Genomic DNA, 18,198 nt, shown 5'->3' on the forward strand with positions numbered 1-18,198 from the left:
GTCTACCTGTGACTCCACTTTCAGCGAACCATGTACTTGTACTCCTAGGTCCCTCTGTTCTACAACACTCCGCAGGGCCCTGCCATTCACTGTAATGTAGGTGAAAACGAAAGGAAGGATATTTTAATAAAATTAATCAAATTAAAACTGTTCCGCGCTGTCCAACAGCCATTTCTCAAATCAGTAAAACTGCTCCATTTATTTGAAATCAATCTCTTTCCTTTCTTGTGACAATCCTCACTTCTGCTCCACAGTTAACTGAACACAATTTTCATCCTTTTCTATAGTCAGGTCCAATGAGAGTTTGCTATAGGTATAGCAAACAGATTTACGAAGTACAAAGCTTTAGTTACGCTTGAAGAGTCAGAAACACACGACACTCTTAGCAGCAAAAGTAAGAATGGTTAGGTTAATTATGTCTCAAGGTAGACTGCTTTAAAACAAATAGTTTCTGTCTAGTAGTGATCCATGACTTTGTGAACATGCTTTCAAGGGGAACTCAAACCCATTTGGCGAATGTCATCAACTGTAATAGCTCACTCACAAACCACCCTCCCCTCCTTTCTACACCCTCTCCCCACCCCCACCACCACAAACGTCTGGACGTGTGCAGCGTCATTGTAGAGAAATCCATCTCGTTATATTGAGATTTTTTTTTCTGATTGCCTAAGCAATGAATCTCTCTTTTTCTGGTCACAAGCAGTCTCCATTCTTGATGTTTATTCACATTCAAAGCTCCCAGCTGGGGTGTACTAGGTTTCAAAATACAAGTTTGTACCAATTATTTCAAACAATGGTTCCCACTAATGTGTTTTAAACTGGGAAATCAGACCATGACGAAAAAGTTTATTCACACTGGCATTGAATTCAAAGGAAATATGGCATAGATAAATTTAAAGGGGATCTAGGTGAGAAAGTGAAAGAGAAAAGATTAGAAGCATATGTTCATTGAGAAAGATTAAGTAAATAGAAAGAGTGGAGGCTCATTTAGACTAAGGACTGTGACTGAATGGCCTTTTTCTTTACTGCAAATGTGATTCTTTGTAGTAGGAATGACCAATGGAGCAATGCACTCCCTGGCATAATATGAAACTATGAAGATCCAGGGTCAATTAGCTTGGATTTAACTAATTCCACTACAATTTTAAGGGATAAATATCACATACATGGAAATAGGATCAGGAGGCACATCAACCACAACCTGACTGAATGGGCTCAAGGGACTGAAAGATCTGTTCTTAATCTTATGTCTCCACAACTACATATAAAAAGAGTGACACAAATGGCTCGGATTCTGAGCTAAGGAAGATAAATCAGCCACAACCTGGTGCTTTTACTGCAGAATTTGAGTGGGTGGAAATTATGATGAAAATGGGAGTGAGTTAGGCAGTGCTTCCCATGATTTAATAGGCGGCTGAAACTCACTGTCTTGGCTTCCAGAGTTGGTGACGTGCTGTAGCCCAGAATGAGTCAGTGCCTTTAGGGGTAGGCAGGGGCAGGAAAAAAAACAGATCTCCAACCAGAGGAGAACACTTTCATATTGCCAGTCCAAATGCAGACAAAATTGAGATCTCCTTGACTGAGAAAAGACTATTCAAGTGATGTTTCTGAGGTGATTACCTCCATCTTACTTTCATTATAGGGAAGAGGTATGAATAGTCCTTGTAGTTCTGGAATGTAATCCCAGTGCAGCAATGCAAGAACCAGCCCTCATTAAAATAGTTCCTGTTGTTGAATCAAAGCAAAAGTGCTACAAGATAAGAAAGAGGTGTAGGTTCCCTATCCCAAAAAAGCCCAATATCTCCCTATTGTCAGACTTCTGGCTTACTGCAGCTTTAAAGGAAGCAAATGAGAAAAAGTTAGTTTTGTTTGTATTCAGGATAGATCATTTTTCCATTATTAGTCATTGAAAATTTGGGCCTAGAAATTGCTTTACTACATTTCAATGGTGTTAAAACACCACAATGGATCACTGTGTAATGCCATACTGTGTCATATTCAGCACAGCGTATTCTATTGATCAATTACCACTGTTGGAGAAGTGGGAGTTTGCTCTTAGGGGAACCTGGTCAGGCAGTGATCCTAAGGGCATATTCTTTCAACAAGTGGGGTATGCACAAACTCCAGGGATAATGCAAGGACCCGAGGTCACCAGGGAGATCTCTGAAAGCAGCAATCTTACACAAGTACACACTACGGATAGCCCTGCAACACAGATGGACTAGCTGGATGGACACCGGGATCGGCATGGACTGGTTGGGCCGAAGGGCCTGTATCCGTGCTGTATTGCTCTATGACTCTAAATACTCATGCCTGCTTCATCAAGGCTGAAGAAAAAAGTGGATGAAGTCTCCTCTACTTATGGAGTTCAGATGATCTCCTGAATAAAGCAGTGAAATGTAAACTAGAAGATGTGATAAAGCCCATGTCTGAGCTCACAGGAGGTCATAGCTCTGAGTGATGACATAGAATGCAGTTTGAGTGTGGGCTCTTTAAATAGCTCAGCTTCAGTGGAAATGGCGTTAGCAACACCTGCTTGTTCTGCAAGCATTTTTAATGCATAGCACTGAAGTTGAAAAGCAAGTGAGAGATGAATTTTGGCCATTGCACCACTGTCTACGTCATCTAGGAATGATTCATGCCAGGAAAAATGATCCAACAAGAAAGTTGGGAATCCGATTTCCAGCTGGGCTCAGACACCTAAAATTGATTGCCCTAATCCACGTTAAGCCAATTTTCAGCAGCATGGCATGATTTAACTTTGGTGTATGAAGGAATTTCTAGGCCAATATAACTTTCTGCTTTTGTTTTTCTCTCCATTGTTAATTAAGAACTTGAACTTTGTTCATGAATCACATCTACGGCAGCTGATGAACCAGTGAGTCTTCACTTTAGTAAAATGCACTGTTACGGACTCAGTGAAAGTCCCTTTAAGATAGAGAGTGTGTGTGTATGTGTGTGTGGGGCGTGCTTACGTCAATAGAAGATAAAGGACGTAATGACGTTGTTGAAGAAGTCAGAAGAAGAAGGAGAGAGAGAGAGAAGGGAGAGAGACACCAGCCTGCTTGTTTTCTCTATCGATGGATGAGAAATAATAACTGTGTTTGCCACTGAAATCCATGTATGGAAGTTGGAAGTAATCCGGTGGAGTTCACTTTGTTGCTGACCTGTAGAAGGAAACAGGTATTTGTGTGTGGACGACCACGGTTCGGATGCTTTTCGGGGTGAGGAAGTCACTACCGAGTAAACACTGGAGTGTCGTTTGGGTTCCATCGTGGAACATTTGGATTTTGTATGTACTCTCTCTATGTTTTTCTACATCTACATCTTATCTTCAGACAACGGTGGTTGTTGAAGAAGCCCTTGCTCATGTTTCACCTTATGGCTTGCGGAACTGAACTTTAAGAACCATTCCGGAATTGGGAGTTTTGGACTTTGTCACACACACACGAAGAGTTTAGTTTTGGGGTTAACGTTCGAGGTTTAACATTTTTGAATTCTATCATACTAACATTTTTACTTTTATTTTTCATATTATCATAAGTAGTGATTAATAAAATAGTTTTTAACACTGAATCATGCTCAGTGTGTTTCTTTTGTTGCTGGTTTGTGACAGCACCTAGGAGAGGAGATAGGTTGCACGCACAGAAATTTTGGATTGCACAGTGCTGACTTTCTCAGCACCAACTGAATGAGTGTTGACTTAACCAGGAGGCAAAATTGTATTTATGGTCATTTCCAAGTCTGATCATATCAACTGTGGAATTTGACAGGCAGTAAATGGTGTGAGGCATTATTGTAACCCCAAAGCAGTTCCCATGTGCGGAAATACATCCCCCTGCAACATTCCTTTTGGAGCACTGCGGAGCTACTTGAGCCACGTTGTCCTTTGATCACCAATACTGGGCACCACTAAGACAACATAGTCTTAATCCTACAGCTCTGACCTAGGACACATTGCAGATAAGTGAAAAACTGTCCAATTCCTGAGGCCAAACCCTACCCCACCAACATTCCAGATGACCTGCCCACCACTGACCAAGCATTCTCAACTATCCACTCCTTCCTCCACCTTTCCCACGTGCTGAAGGCTGTCCAGAGTTCAAACCAGCCACCTACCCACATGCTGGCCTCCAATGGGTCCCCACATGCCTGTGGCCAATCTACCAAGCCTAGCCTCAGGAGAAGAGTACCAGAAAGCACATCTTGAATTTCATGAATGAGAATGCAAATGAATATTAATGCACTGGTTTGTACAACAACTTCTAGGCAGTAACGTTTAGCCTGGTTGTACCATAAAGGAATTTAAAGGGTATAACACTCTCTTAATAAAGTTGAGTGTTATTCTCTATTTCAAATGCTAACAGAATTATGTCTTAAGTTTATTTCTAGTAGGATGCCACTGCAACAATCTGGAGCTACTGTTCTTCCAAGTAATATGGCAGCAATAACACTGGAACTTTGTTCATTAAGTAACATTAAATGCCACAGTTGTATGGGAGGGTTTTACAATGCATCAGAAAGGACTAGTTACAGGCTGATAAAGCATCCAGTAAGATGCACCATTTAACCTTTACAATTTGAAACTTGTACATTTATGTCTGTATGTCTTTAATAATTACAAATTAATACAGTAGCAGACAATTATTCACCCTTCTAAAATAAATTCAATTAATAATAGTCCTTCCCACTGGTCTTTTAGACCATCCCATGAGCAAGCTACAGCTGAGTTTATATTGCAGCCATCACCTGGAGACCAGCAGATGAGAATTCTGGTTCAAAACTGGCTGAAAACTATCAATATTGCTTGGCTTCTGGCTGGCAGGATTTCTGTTAACACTCCTGTACAAGATGCACTGCACAAGTGCATCTTGAACACACAAACAGCAAGTGTTCTAAAACAATAATTTAGTGAGTGGGAAGAGAAGCTCTTTCTCCAAGGACAGGTAGCTCTATAAATGCATATTATGTCCTTTTAAAAAGCTAAAAACATCCACGGTTTGCAGACAAATATCTGCACACTGGAATTGAATTCCATGCAGTGTCAATGGGAGCGATGAAGAACCATCCTTTACAAGGACCTGCAGGCTGGAATCAATCAGATCTAAATCAGATATAGACAGCCAGGTCACTGTGATTGTGCAGCTGAACTGTGTTCTCAACAGAGGCAGAAGGTTGTAAGTTTCAAACCCCACTCCAGAGGCCAACACTTCAGTGTAGTAATACAGGCTTAGTAACAGTGTGCTGAACTGTCAGGAGGTTCAATCTTTTCGATGAGATGTTAAAACAAGGGTCAATCTGCTACAACTGAACATAACAGATCCTATGCCACTATTGCTGTTCACAGCAGGGGACTTTCCCTCAGTCCTAAATAATAATTATTCCTCAGTCAATATTTCTAAAATAAGTTATATAGTCATTATCACTTTGCTGTTCCAAAAGCAAAATTGTGCAGATGTTGGAAATCTGAAGTAGATTCAGATCTGACAGTAGGATCATTGATCTGGAATGAATTTGATTTCTCTCTTCACAGATTCTGCCTGACGTGTAATTTCCAGCATGCTATCTTATGTTGGGAGCTGGCTATGCACAAATTCATTACATTTGTTATATTGTAATAGTGACTACATTATTATAGTACTTAATTTACTAAAAGTGCTATGGCTATGCTGAATAGAATAGAAATGAAAGTACATATAAATATACATCTCCTATATAAATGAAAGTCATTCATTTTTCAGACTGAAAGCCATTGTGTTAATGGACCTTTAGAAACATTCCAGCAACACTCTCAACACTGAGATTGGATGACTGTTGCATAATGGGATCCCTTCAGTGAAGACAGTAGTACAACTTATTTCATTATCTTCAAATGGCTATTGCTACATTGGAATGAAAGCTTTCCTCCTATCGTGACACTGGTTATTTCAAATAGTCCTCTAGAATTAAAATTTGTGTCTTAATATTATCATGGGATTCAACTCACATTCAGCTTCAAAGGCCTAGATAAGTGCTTCCCAAAGCATTACTGAAACTTTTCTCCAGCACACAATTCCCACCACCCAGACCCATTCATCACCTTATGACTGTATCTCCAGCAGTTTCCATTTTTATTTCAGAATTCCAGTATCTGCAATTTTTTGCTTTTCAAGGTAGTGAATAGTGTGGGTGGGGCTGTTTAGCTTCCTGTTCTCTCGAAATATCTAACTATTCCTCAGGACTGTGTTTGTGAAGGTGAAGACAGCCTTTGCTACGTTAAAGCAGAATAGCAAGTGGATTGTAAGTGTTTAATTGTAAGAGTCGAAAACTTCACTATCTGTCTTTGTGTAAAACACACTTAATTTGGGCAAATTTGTTCAGCTTTATTCCACAAAAGCTGTTTCGTTCACTTAAAAGATTTGATTTTATTGGCAATTGAGATATCCCAGCTGTGGAAAAATGGTGGATCATGTCTGGAACTTTCAGGGAAACCTGCTACTGGTCAGCAGCTCTGCTCAGTTGAGTTATGTGTGAAAGATTTCAATTTAGATTAAATAAAAACTTCACAGAGAGGCTGACTCTGACCCAAACAGTTATATGGCTATTCTGTTCCATTAAGTGCCACTTTCACTGAATACAGCTCTGAAAGAATAACTATTTGCCATAAATATCATCCATTAAAAATCCTTGTGTGAGCAAGTGTGAAGACGGTTTCTATCAATAATACATCTGCAGCACACCAGTTCCAGATGACATACCACTGTGGCACAGCATGCCAGTTGGGAAATAGTGCCCCAGGGTCAATGCACAACAAATAAGAAACCCAAAATACTGAAACTGATGTCTTCAATACACCTTTGGTTTCAATGTTTTCAGTGTTTTACTTTAAAAACACGAAATACCAACACCAACATTCTTCTTTCTCTACATCCAATTTGGCTTGTCAATGTAGTGCTATTTACAATTAGAGGGTATCCTTCATGATTAATGCTATAGAGCAACAGTTCGCTCTTCAAATTCTCCTTATGTGCCAAAAGGAAGTTTTTATATTTAGATTTTTTTATATAGTTGAATTCCTTTCCATTATAATGAAAACCTGTCTATGTTCCCAATGCATTTAATGTCACTAGATACCATGGTCTAGAAATTGCGACTTTCATGGCTTTAAAAGAGTGTTGTGGGTCACCTTAATGCTGTTTGAGAAAGTCCATAAAGATCTTGACATATATTTGTGATCATCACAGAACAGCACTGTGGGTTTCCCTGTGTAATGTCACAGTGAAATTGGCATTGTTGCAGGAAATGCAGTATTCCCTGCAAGTATATTGCAAATTCTCACAGGTGTCAGCATTTACCCCAGCAGATGTGATTGCCAAATGCAGTTCTTAAAGGGGCAGAACACAAAGGAAATAATATTCTTCCAGATAGAGTAAAACTCCGATAATCCATTCTCTAATTGTTCAGAAATCCTGAATGTTTGGCAAAGGGCTCACTGGATATTGATTACCGCACTGCCTTCTAACATACCGAGGCCCCAGTTCTCGTGCTGGTTTCTAACTCACCAAGTTCACTATAAAATTTATTACACTACCATGTAACATCCAAAGAAAAGTGAACTAAAAATATGTTGGGAGTATAATTTGGAATAACATCCAATAGTCTGGAAAATCTGCCATTTCGGCACCAACAAAGTCCCAAGTGTGCTGGATTAATGGAGCCTTATCACACTGGAGAGTGTGGCTGCTGATTGACTGGATGCTGCAATGATGTGAGGAAGGAGGGAGGGAGATTACCCCCAGAGGATAACTAGGAACTGGACAGACAAGTGAAGAACAGTGCCTGTAGGAGATTTTTTTTGTACAAGGAGTCCATAGAGATCCTCCAGGGCTATAGCCAAGAGCTCCTGCCAGGGAAGTCTCTCTAGGGCATGACAACAGTCTATGAATGTATTCACTTTGAGTAAAGCCTGCAATGCAGGTAAATGCTCACACCTGATCTGCGTTCTCCTACGGTTGAAGGAAGGCTAGGTGAAGCCTCTTGCCCTGGAGTATGCAGTTGAACATCAAACTGTGAGATGTGCCGGAGGTCAGCAGCAGCAGCTTGTAAGGATCCCAAGACCAGGAAGCTGAGGTCCACAGGCAAAACATTCTACACAAATGTGTGAAGTTGTAGCCAAAGTCATGGGAGGTCACAAAGCTCAAAGCTCAACGAGGACAAAGAATTCAGTTTGAAAGTTGGTTTTCAAAATAGAACAGTTTCAGTGGAAAATGGGCATCAGTAAAACCTGGCTGTTCTCAGACCGGCAAGGCTGAGAATCAGCAATGACAGTTGACATCATTTTGGGGAGTGTTTTATGCCAATAAGTTGCCAAAGCAAACAAGAATTCCATTGTGTCAAATTTCCTGAAGGGCATTAAGAAACCCAAAATGCACACAAAGCTCCTGATATAAGCCAATTTTCAACTGCACTGCACCAATTTTGTTAGCCAAATTTCAAGCCTCCTAGTTCATTTTGATTTGCCAGTCAACTGCTACAAGCCTTTGTCACACACCTAACTGAGAATTATTCTGCATCAAAAGAGACCATGAATTTGCAAAGTGCTTCATGTACAATCCTGCAAAAACAGGGCCAACAACTATTTAGCCCTAACATGGGCAGTTTCCATTCCCATGCAGCTATCTTTCCTGGACATGCCCTCCAAATCAACTGACTTTGGCTGCTTTTCAAGGACTGGATGAGGTGAGGGAAAGCGGCAGCTTAAAAATAATCAAAATCACCTAGTATACACAACTAATTGTTTACATGTCCACATGGGTGTGAACAGCTTTCTTTATAGTTTAACATTTGCTTTTCATCCTTAAGTGGGCTTGTAATAATTCACATTAAGACAGGAAGACTCTTAGCTAGGAATGTGAAAGGGAATTGTCAAGTCATCTCTAAAAATCATCATACAATTATGCAGTTCACAGAGCCGGAAGTTCAAACAAGCATAGAATTGAGAGTAAACTCAACGTCCAATTTAATATTAAGATGCAGGGCTTGAAATACAACCTCTAAGCCAGCAACAATCCAATTGACCAAGGGATTGCATAATGGGAAGAAAATAGGAGAGTGAACATTTATATTCCATACACTGTTGGTACAGACATTTAATCAGAAGCTAGCCTGATGTAACCCAATATAAAAAAAACCTCCTCTGGCTTGAGAAGAGAGGACCAAAAACTGCTGTTTTACCATTCAGTCATATCACTCAAAGTCTTTACCCAAAAATCTATCAATCTCAATCATGAAAATTGCAAACCATGTAGACTCACATCTATCAATTCTAACATGTTCAAAAGCATCTAAATGGAAGTGCTCGAGTGTTTGCAATGTTGAGTTGCAATGTTTACCTCTACCAAAGGTAAAGCAACAACCTCTATCAACTGCACATTTGTTCTCCCATACAAAAAGCTTTTGCAAGAATAAAGTACATCCTCATAAATAAATAACATAAATATATTAAATATTTTTAAACTGCAACTCACTTCAGCTATTCCTTCCTTAAATGATTCACTGTAGCTGCTGTCAGGTGTGCTGCGCTGGTCATCCTTGAGGTAGTTGGTGTGTGTGACAGTGAGCACTTCATATTGGTTGCTGCCGAGGTTCTGTTCAAAAATCACCCCTCTCTGTTCATCACCCTCAGCTCTGCTGTAGTGCACGTTGGGCGTCATTGCCCCTGAGTAGCTCGTAGGGTAACCCTCCGTCTTGATGCTGACCACAGCTACTCCTGCAACTGACACAGGCATGTTCTCAGCTGGATTTGCACCATAATTCTCCCTCTTTGAAACGTCCAAGTGCTCCGGGTGCAAAGACAGGTTCACTGGGAGGGACTTAAGAACTTGCACCCGATTGTCTTGCACGTCCAGATTGTTCTGATTATCAGATGACGCAAGGCAATTTCTGACAAAGCAATGAGACAGTGTAAAGAAAACTGTCAGAAAATGTACTTTCAAAATTAATCCAAAGTAAACAACTTCAATGACACATGATTAATATGAAGTGGTAATGATAGAAAGTATTTGAACTCTCAGGATTTGTTTCACTTCTGCCATAGTCCACGGACCTAACTATAGTAAAATTTCATCTCTGATTGCTAGTTCTACATGTGTGCTCAAATATTGGCTACTATCTGGAATCACCTCTACAGATTTAATTGCACTAGTCAATGGAATACACTTGTCAAAGTCAATGGAACCAAATGTGTGGCAACTGATAATTTCTTGTAGGTTTAGCGCTAACATACCAAGAGAAATTTCGCCCCAAATGGATGTTATTCTAAGATTAACAATTTATTCCCATCCTCTTTTTGATGATTTAAGTTTGTCCAGTCAGTAGCTAAGTTATTCACCAGGAAGGTCCCAGTCTCACTCTCTCTGCCATCTTACTTGGAATGGTGGCTCTTGGCAGCCTTGAGGTAGTGTGAAAGACATCATAAAAATAAACAGGGTTCCCCTTTCTGATACTTCCCAGCTACAAAAGTTTGAGTGATCGATCAAGGTCAGGGTTTAGCTGTTATTCCCTCTCAGTCTTAACTATTGAACAGTTAATGAATATGGCCATTTACGTTGGTGCTTAAGGAGAAACATCATCAAGGAATGAACATAGTTAGGAAAGACAGTGGAAAGGAAAATAATTTAACAAAAGGCTCTTAACTGGATATGCCTTCATGGATAATAGGTTCAATTCCAATACCTTGCACAAGTGGCTATTCTTTGTGACTCACACCTTCAACCTGTTCAGACATTCAAAGAGGATTCACCAATGCCAACAAATTCAATATGTATTTTCTAATAAGTGTTCCAGATGAGATCAGAGTTGACTTGGAATCAAGCATGATGCTCCCAGCCTTTCTGGTGTTAAGTTACACTGGGTGGTGCCTTTAACTACCGGGTCATTGCTGTAACTCTTCTAATTTCATTTTAACTACTGTCAGCCAATTAACTCAATTACAACATAAAGAACAGATACATTTAATCATGGCCTGATGTAGTCTTATCAAGAGAAAATATTAGCCTAAAGTCAGATGCTGCCATATTATACCACACTGAAATCAAACTAAGATTGGGAAAAGTCAAGTCTCAGGATCAAGAAATCAACACTCTTAAAATTAACTTTTTTGGCACTTTGTGCCTTAGAATTCCAAGGCACCTTTAGAGAGCAAATGCATATGTTACAAAGGCATTGGCATCCTCATGCAGTGAATAACTGCCAGAATAACGCAAGTGACCCGTTCAATTCCTCCAGCAAAGTCATCCATAATCAGCAATAGGGAGAATCCCTCATCAATACCATCAAGTCATAGAGCATGGAAACATGCCCTTTGGCCCAACTTGTTCATGCTGACCAAGATGCCCAAGTTAGTCCCATTTGACTGCATTTGGCCCATATCCCTCTAAACATTTCCTATCCATTACCTGTCCAATTGTCTTTTAAACATTGCAGAGGCAGGTACGATTATGGCTTCCTCTGGCAGCTCATTCCATATACCCACCACCCTCTGTTTGAAAAGCCTGCCCCTCAAGTCCCCTTTAAATCTTTCTCCTCTTACCCTAAACCTATGCCCTCTAGTTTTAGACTCCCATATCCTGGGAAAAAGACCACGACCAACCACCTTATCTATAGCCCTGTTAAACTTTTTAATCTGTACAAGGTCACCCATCAGCCTCTTTCACTCCAGGGAAAACAGTCCCATCCTATCCAATCTCCCCTTATAACTCAAGCCCTCCAGTTCAGCAACATCCACGTGAATCTTTTCTGCACCTCCTCTAGCTGAAGCACCTCCTTCTGATGGCAAACAGTGTGGCAAATAGGATGGCAAACAGAACTGAACCCAAGACTCCAAATGTGACTGAACTAACATTTTGTACAAATGTACTGTGACATCCCAACTCTTCTACTCAATGTCAAGGCCAATGAAGGCAACCATGCCATATGCATTCTTCACCACTCCGTCTACCCAAGTCGCCACTCTCAAGGAACTATGTACATGTACCCCAAGTCTCTGTTCAACAACATTCTGCAGGGCCCTGCCATTTATGGTGTATGCCCTGCCCTGATTTAACTTCCCAAAATGCATTATTCACACTTGTCTGAGAATCTGAGTCACACAGTGTGGAAACAGGCCTTTGGACCATCACATTCACACCAGTCAGCTCCCATTACATTAATCCAATTGTCCCCTCACATCCCCAGACACCCTCTCCCTGATTCTCCCAGAGGCAATTCATAGTAACCAATTAAACTACCAACCAGCATATCTTTGGCACGTGGGATGAAATGGGTGCACCGTAGGCAAACCTATGCAGCCACAGGGAGAATGTGCAAATACCACCCACACAACACCCAAGGTCAGGATCTCTGGAGCCATGAGGCATCAGTGCTAACCATTGCACCACTGTGCCATTAACTACTAACAGCTTAACTGTTCCCTTATATCCTTTGGCTTTCTGTGACTTTTGATGCTTTCGAAAGTAGTTTCAAACTCCACTCATCTACTGGAAGTGACGGAGCAACTGCTAAATGGTATTTTGCTGACTTCAAGGTTTCTCCATGAACTTGGCTGTCAAGGTGACATTGGCAATGGACTTTGTGGCTGGCACCTTCCAGACAAGAGTTGGAGAAGAAGAGTTGCAGTTAGCCATCCATTGCATAAAGGAAGGCACTGATGCTCTATTCAAAAACAGCTAAAGCTACATTTCATTCACACACAACAGAGATCACAAGATGTTGCCGTGATTGCAGATTTCCCCTTGGTGTAAGATGTCGCTGACTGCATGCGTATTGCATTGGTATGTCAACTGCTGACCACAGTCCACTGTGCCATCAAAATTTCAGCTAGCATAGCACACCAAAAGATGATTACCAAGCCATTCAGGTTATCCACTGACCACATGGGCATTGACTCCAGTTTCAAAGCAACACTCACATGAACAGCATGTATTCACTGAAAATCATGCTACCATACAATATTTGATAGAGTAGACCACTGGTGCATAGTAACAAGCCATCTGTTGCCTGGATTGCCAAGAGCCTTTCAGTGCTTAGTCAAGCCAGCATCAAGCATCATGGTGGTCTCCTGCTTGCTTCACAACCTCAGTCAGGAGCAAGTTGTCCTTGTCTCCACTATACAGCAAATAGTTTTACGTCAGGACTCCAACCCCTCCATTCTTCAAGAGTCCCAAAGTTATCTTCTCTCTTTTGCTGACTAACACATCCAATTGTGCCCAATGCAAAAATTAAGTCACCACAAATATTCAAATCCAAATTTCTAAGTTGTGTCATATTTCATATAGACATCAACCAATCAGACATACAAAATTTTCCACGAGCGTTTGATTGTGCAAGTGCTCTGACACAGTCACAGCTCAGCACCTGAGCATGGTTGGTGACTGGTTGCTAAATTACAGTGGGAGAGGCTGCAGATACAGTAGACTTGGAGCATAACTTCCAGCAGCTGTGAGCCTGGAAAGGCAGTGGACTGGATCATCTTGGTAGGGTTGGGCAAGAGCCAAAGCTGGCTAGCTGACTGCAAATACAGGACACTGCCAGAGTGGCAGCAGGGGAAGAACAACCATTGTCCTTCTGAGGGAGGGGAGTACGGTTTTTGCTCCATGAAGCCTCTATAATTATCTTGCGTGGCACCTCAACAGTGCTATAAATCTGCTGGATCAAAGGTTTGAAGTATGCTGCAACACCCTTCAATCCCCAGTGTAGAAATTATTTTAGCAGTCCAGTGTGCATGATACCGTGCACTGCAGTTGTGCCTGTGGTATAACCCAACTGACAGTGCATTATAGTTGGCTTCTTAGGTCTGTACTCCAAGCCTCCAGCTAAGCATTGTGTCAAGTTGGCACTGGATCCCTCCATATATTTTGAGAACATGGTTTCTGGCAGGTTTCCCAATGTGCCAACCATTATACTGTGCTTTACCTGCAGGTTGTCTCACTGCAGTCTCCGTTGGCATGCTCAGCACCAGCACTCATGTGCAACCTCACCCATTGTGGTAACCCGCCCACTATCCTGGCTGCAGACCACTCATGTCCAGGTCTCACTGCTTGTGGCTCTTGCCACCATGCTAAATTATGCATTGCCAGTATCTGAGCTGGTGGCTGCAGGTGTGAGACCGTGATTGTGAGAGCTCATCATCACAGTCCTCCACCGCTGCCTGGCCAGGTTGCAGCTCTTGAATATCTGAAATGAAAAGTGGACAAAGATAAGACTAGGAGAATGCAATTTTATGCTCACAGCAACTACAGTTTATAAATCAGGCAGAGTATGGATGAGGGAGATGCAAGAAAGAGGAATAGCTCCAGGGATGTCATTGTCTTTGATGGCTTCCGAGTCACTGCCGGGTACAGCCTCCACAACAGCTGTCCCAAAAATAACCAGCACCATCCTCTCCTTGGGGCTGCAGCATGCAGGCATGCCTTGTCCTCTTCAATTAGTTCTTTCTCCTTCCAGGTTGAGTGGCACTTTGCTCTGCAATGGGGAGGTGTGTCACTGAATGTGTTTGGCTGGTGTGGCTGTATTTATTTTTATTCATTTTTCCTTAATTTATTCATTAATGCTAATTGCTTATATTTTTTGATAATTGGCATTGTATGCAAGCTGCAACATGTGGGTGTGTGGTGCGCAGCTGTACCAAATGTGTGAGGATGAGATGAGATGAGCACATGATTATGAAGTACAAATAGGAATTGATAGAAATAATAGGTAGGTGATTGATGGGGGTGCAAAAAAAAATGAGCAAAGCCTGATGTTAGTAGTGCAGTTGGTATCATATGACATTTGAAGATGCACTCACAGACCTTCACCACTTATGGGTGGCAACAGAGCACCTTGCAGTACTACATCCAGGTCTTCAGTACATGATTCCTGGCAATGGCCTTCACTCCAGTCTCCTCACAGTACCTCTTGATCATGTGTCTGGAGGACCCCTGCAGATTTGAGACCTACTTTCACTTCCTCCATCAAAGTCTCCAATCCAACTTCCAAAGCGATTGGATGACACTTGCCCTTAACCTGTGTAAACTCGTAAATGTTTCCCAGGTCACATTCACTTTGTACATAGTTGCTAGCACTTAGTTCAGCTACATGCACCACCCCTTAGGAGGTACAGGTTAATATTAAGCACTGCAGGCTACACTTAACTGGAGCTAACCACTCACAATACTGGTTCCTACAGGTGTGCCCAGATAATCAGGAATATGCTTTAGCACTGGCTTGTCACTGAAAACCACACTGTTTGTTTTTGAGGCCTACACAATTTGGCCCCCTTGATATTCCCTCACTTTATTTCTAAGGAATTTCCTCAAACAGATAATGCAGGAAATATACAAGTATACAGGAAGATAACGCATGCAAGTATATAAATTCAAAATGCTGTTAGACTGTCATTAGGATTGCCACCCCAAGCCTCAATAAACATATATTCCAGCCAAACTTCCACACCCAACTTTAAAGCGTCAGCTTAAATGAAGAATTGCTTTGTCAGACTCCCAACTTTAAACATCAATTTAAACAAAATAATGCTCGATTAATGTTGTAACACAAAGCAACTACGTCCCACTCAGCTCTTAATTTGTGCACTGTTGTCATAGCTTTGCGCAGATCGGGATGATTAAGACAAGTGTGAATGAGGCCATTAAAGTCTCTATCTTGCATTAATGCTGACGTTTTGTTTGCATGAAGCCATTAAAACACAAAGACATTTGCACATTTTTGAGTGTTAGGAGACACCCATGTCATTTATATAACAAGTTGGCAATCCCGCAGGCGACGTTGAATGAATCAATCTTTCTCCTCTGATATTATGACATTTAATAAAAGGTTACTTCAGAAAACTCATCCACCATCTGAGGCTTCAATCTGCTTTAAATAAATCTGCTTTAAATAAATCTGCTTCTAAATATGCAAATATAATCATTCAAAGACATTAGCATCTCTTCTGACATTCAAGGCATAGATTCATTGGTGGATTAGGTGTCAAGTTGTACAGGAAAAGGATCAGGGGAGGATCAAAGAAAGAGAGCCAGGGGGAGGGAGAACTTCCCCAGGCCTTGCTCCCCCCCCCCCACCCCCACCCCACCAACCGCACTTCCACCCTGCCACCAACAGTAGTGCCCCCAGCCCCATCACTAAAGTCCACCTGCTCCATACCCTGATCTGGCCTGGTGTTTTGCTAGGGGAATGCTGCCATGTGACAGTACACAGGGTTTTCCTCAGGGCTGGAGGGCAAAGGAGGGCATTGGGAACAGGGAGGTGGGAGATTAAAAGATGTGGAGGGAGGAACCCAGACAGACAGAGGAAAGAGGTGGAGGTGTTCCCACTACAGGGTAGGAAGGAGAGAAGCAACTATCAAGGCACAAGGAGGAGTGAAAAGGGGATGGAGGGAGGATGAAAGGAGGTTAGTGATGAGCAGGATACTGAAGGAGATTTGAGGTACGGAGAGGATCGACAGTCAGAGGTGTCAATGGATATGCAGAGAACAAGTGAGGAAGTGGAAGTGGGCATAGGTGTCTGTGCCCAAGTCTATCTATGTATGCTCCTGCAGGCTTGTGTGTGCATGCAACCGCATTCAGGCTGACAGGTGCCTATGCACATCAATGCCTATGCAGCAGAGTTTGGTCCTTAGTTATCTTAGTTTGGTCCCTTTTGTCACTCGATCAAAGCCTTGCTCTGTGAAGCCCCATTTTAAGTTAAGTCAGGCACAGGCAACATGAAGTTCAGGCTCCAGAACACAAGGACCATTATTGATTGTCCCAACAGCATCAGACCTAATGTCAATCCACTATTACAGCCGAGGGACACAGTCACTTTGACATTGACAATGCAGCTCTGTGAGAAACACAATGGGCAGGAGATGGGCAGTTCAAAAGGACAACACAATGAGTACACCTTCTTCTGGAAGGGCAAACCAGAAAAGGAACACCGGCTTCATGGGGTGAAAGTCCACCATAATTAGCCTGTGTGAAGTGACCCTTGGCTTCTCTACCAAAAAACACCAGGACTAGGTTTATGAGATCCGCAAGCTAACAGCAAAGGCCAGTCATTCTTGGATTGGAAACTCCACTGTCTCTCCAGGGAAATAAAATAACTGTGCAGGCACATGTTCATGACCTCTGAAAACCTCATGAGGTCCAACAGAAAATCCATGACCTAATGAATGGACAATTAGTGGAAAGAGCACAGGAAGTCCAGCAACATGCTCATAACCACAACATGCATGGATTCTTTGGTGTTTTCTCCATTTGTGGCCAAAACATTCAAGGTTCCACCCTGCTGAGATGCAAGAAAGGATGCAAACCTATCAAGGACAGAGAGGCACTCAACACCCACTGGAAGGAGAACTTTGAATAACTCCTCAACCATGATTCTATCTTCAATGTGAAAGCCTCCAATTCCATCTCACAGTAAACCATCTGGTCCAGCCTTGCCATCACTCCACATCAAGAAGATCAAAAAAGCCCATTTGCCATCTGAAGAGCAACAAGGACTCGGAAGCAGATGATTTCCCTGTTGAATTTCTAAAACTTGGTGGAAAGAATCTTCAGTCACAAACTCATCTCCCACAAGAGGAGGAATTACCAAGGGATGTTAGAAACATAGTAAATGTGACCATCTTCAAGACAGGAGATAAATCTGATATAACAATAGACTGGTTTCTCTGCAGTCTGCTACAGGAAAAGTTATTGCCAGGGTCCTCCTCAACCATCTCCTCCCAGTGACCAAAGAGCAGCTCCCTGAATCGTGATGTGGTTTCCATTCAGCTAGAAGCACACTGGACAATAGCGTCAGCTCCAAGAAAAATGCAGGGAGCAGCATCACCCAGATTACATGGCCTTTCTTGAACTCACAAAACCCTTAGATTCCTTCAGTTGAGAGGGATGGTGGACATCCTTCTCAAATTTGGTCATGTGCAGAAACTCGTTTCTATTTTATACCTGCTACACAATGCCATACAGGCTATGACCTTAACCAAAAAGTCCACAGCAGACCAAATTTCAATGGAGGCTGGTGTCAAAAAGGCTAGTTCAATGCCCCAATATGTTCCTCAATCTTTCCCACTGTATTACTGCATATCAGCTCCATGAATTTTCCTCCTGTAATGGTGCTAACCTTTAAGATAAACTGTTAATCAAAGTCACTTCCACTCTGAAACCAAGGTCATTGTAACTT

At 41.9% G+C, this 18,198-nt stretch overlaps 1 protein-coding gene across 5 annotated transcripts in view; it reads right to left on the bottom strand.

Moving 5' to 3' along the window:
* grhl2b (grainyhead-like transcription factor 2b) overlaps positions 1–18,198 on the bottom strand; it is a 106,953-nt gene that overhangs the window by 66,114 nt on the left and 22,641 nt on the right. For all 5 annotated transcript variants that reach the window (XM_052023592.1, XM_052023591.1, XM_052023595.1 and 2 more), the window contains one exon: positions 9,507–9,921. In XM_052023592.1, the coding sequence (XP_051879552.1) occupies positions 9,507–9,921 (415 nt within the window). The remainder of the gene's footprint in view (positions 1–9,506; positions 9,922–18,198) is intronic.

Source organism: Pristis pectinata, chromosome 9 (genome assembly GCF_009764475.1).
Source record: "Pristis pectinata isolate sPriPec2 chromosome 9, sPriPec2.1.pri, whole genome shotgun sequence".
NCBI lineage: Eukaryota > Metazoa > Chordata > Chondrichthyes > Rhinopristiformes > Pristidae > Pristis > Pristis pectinata.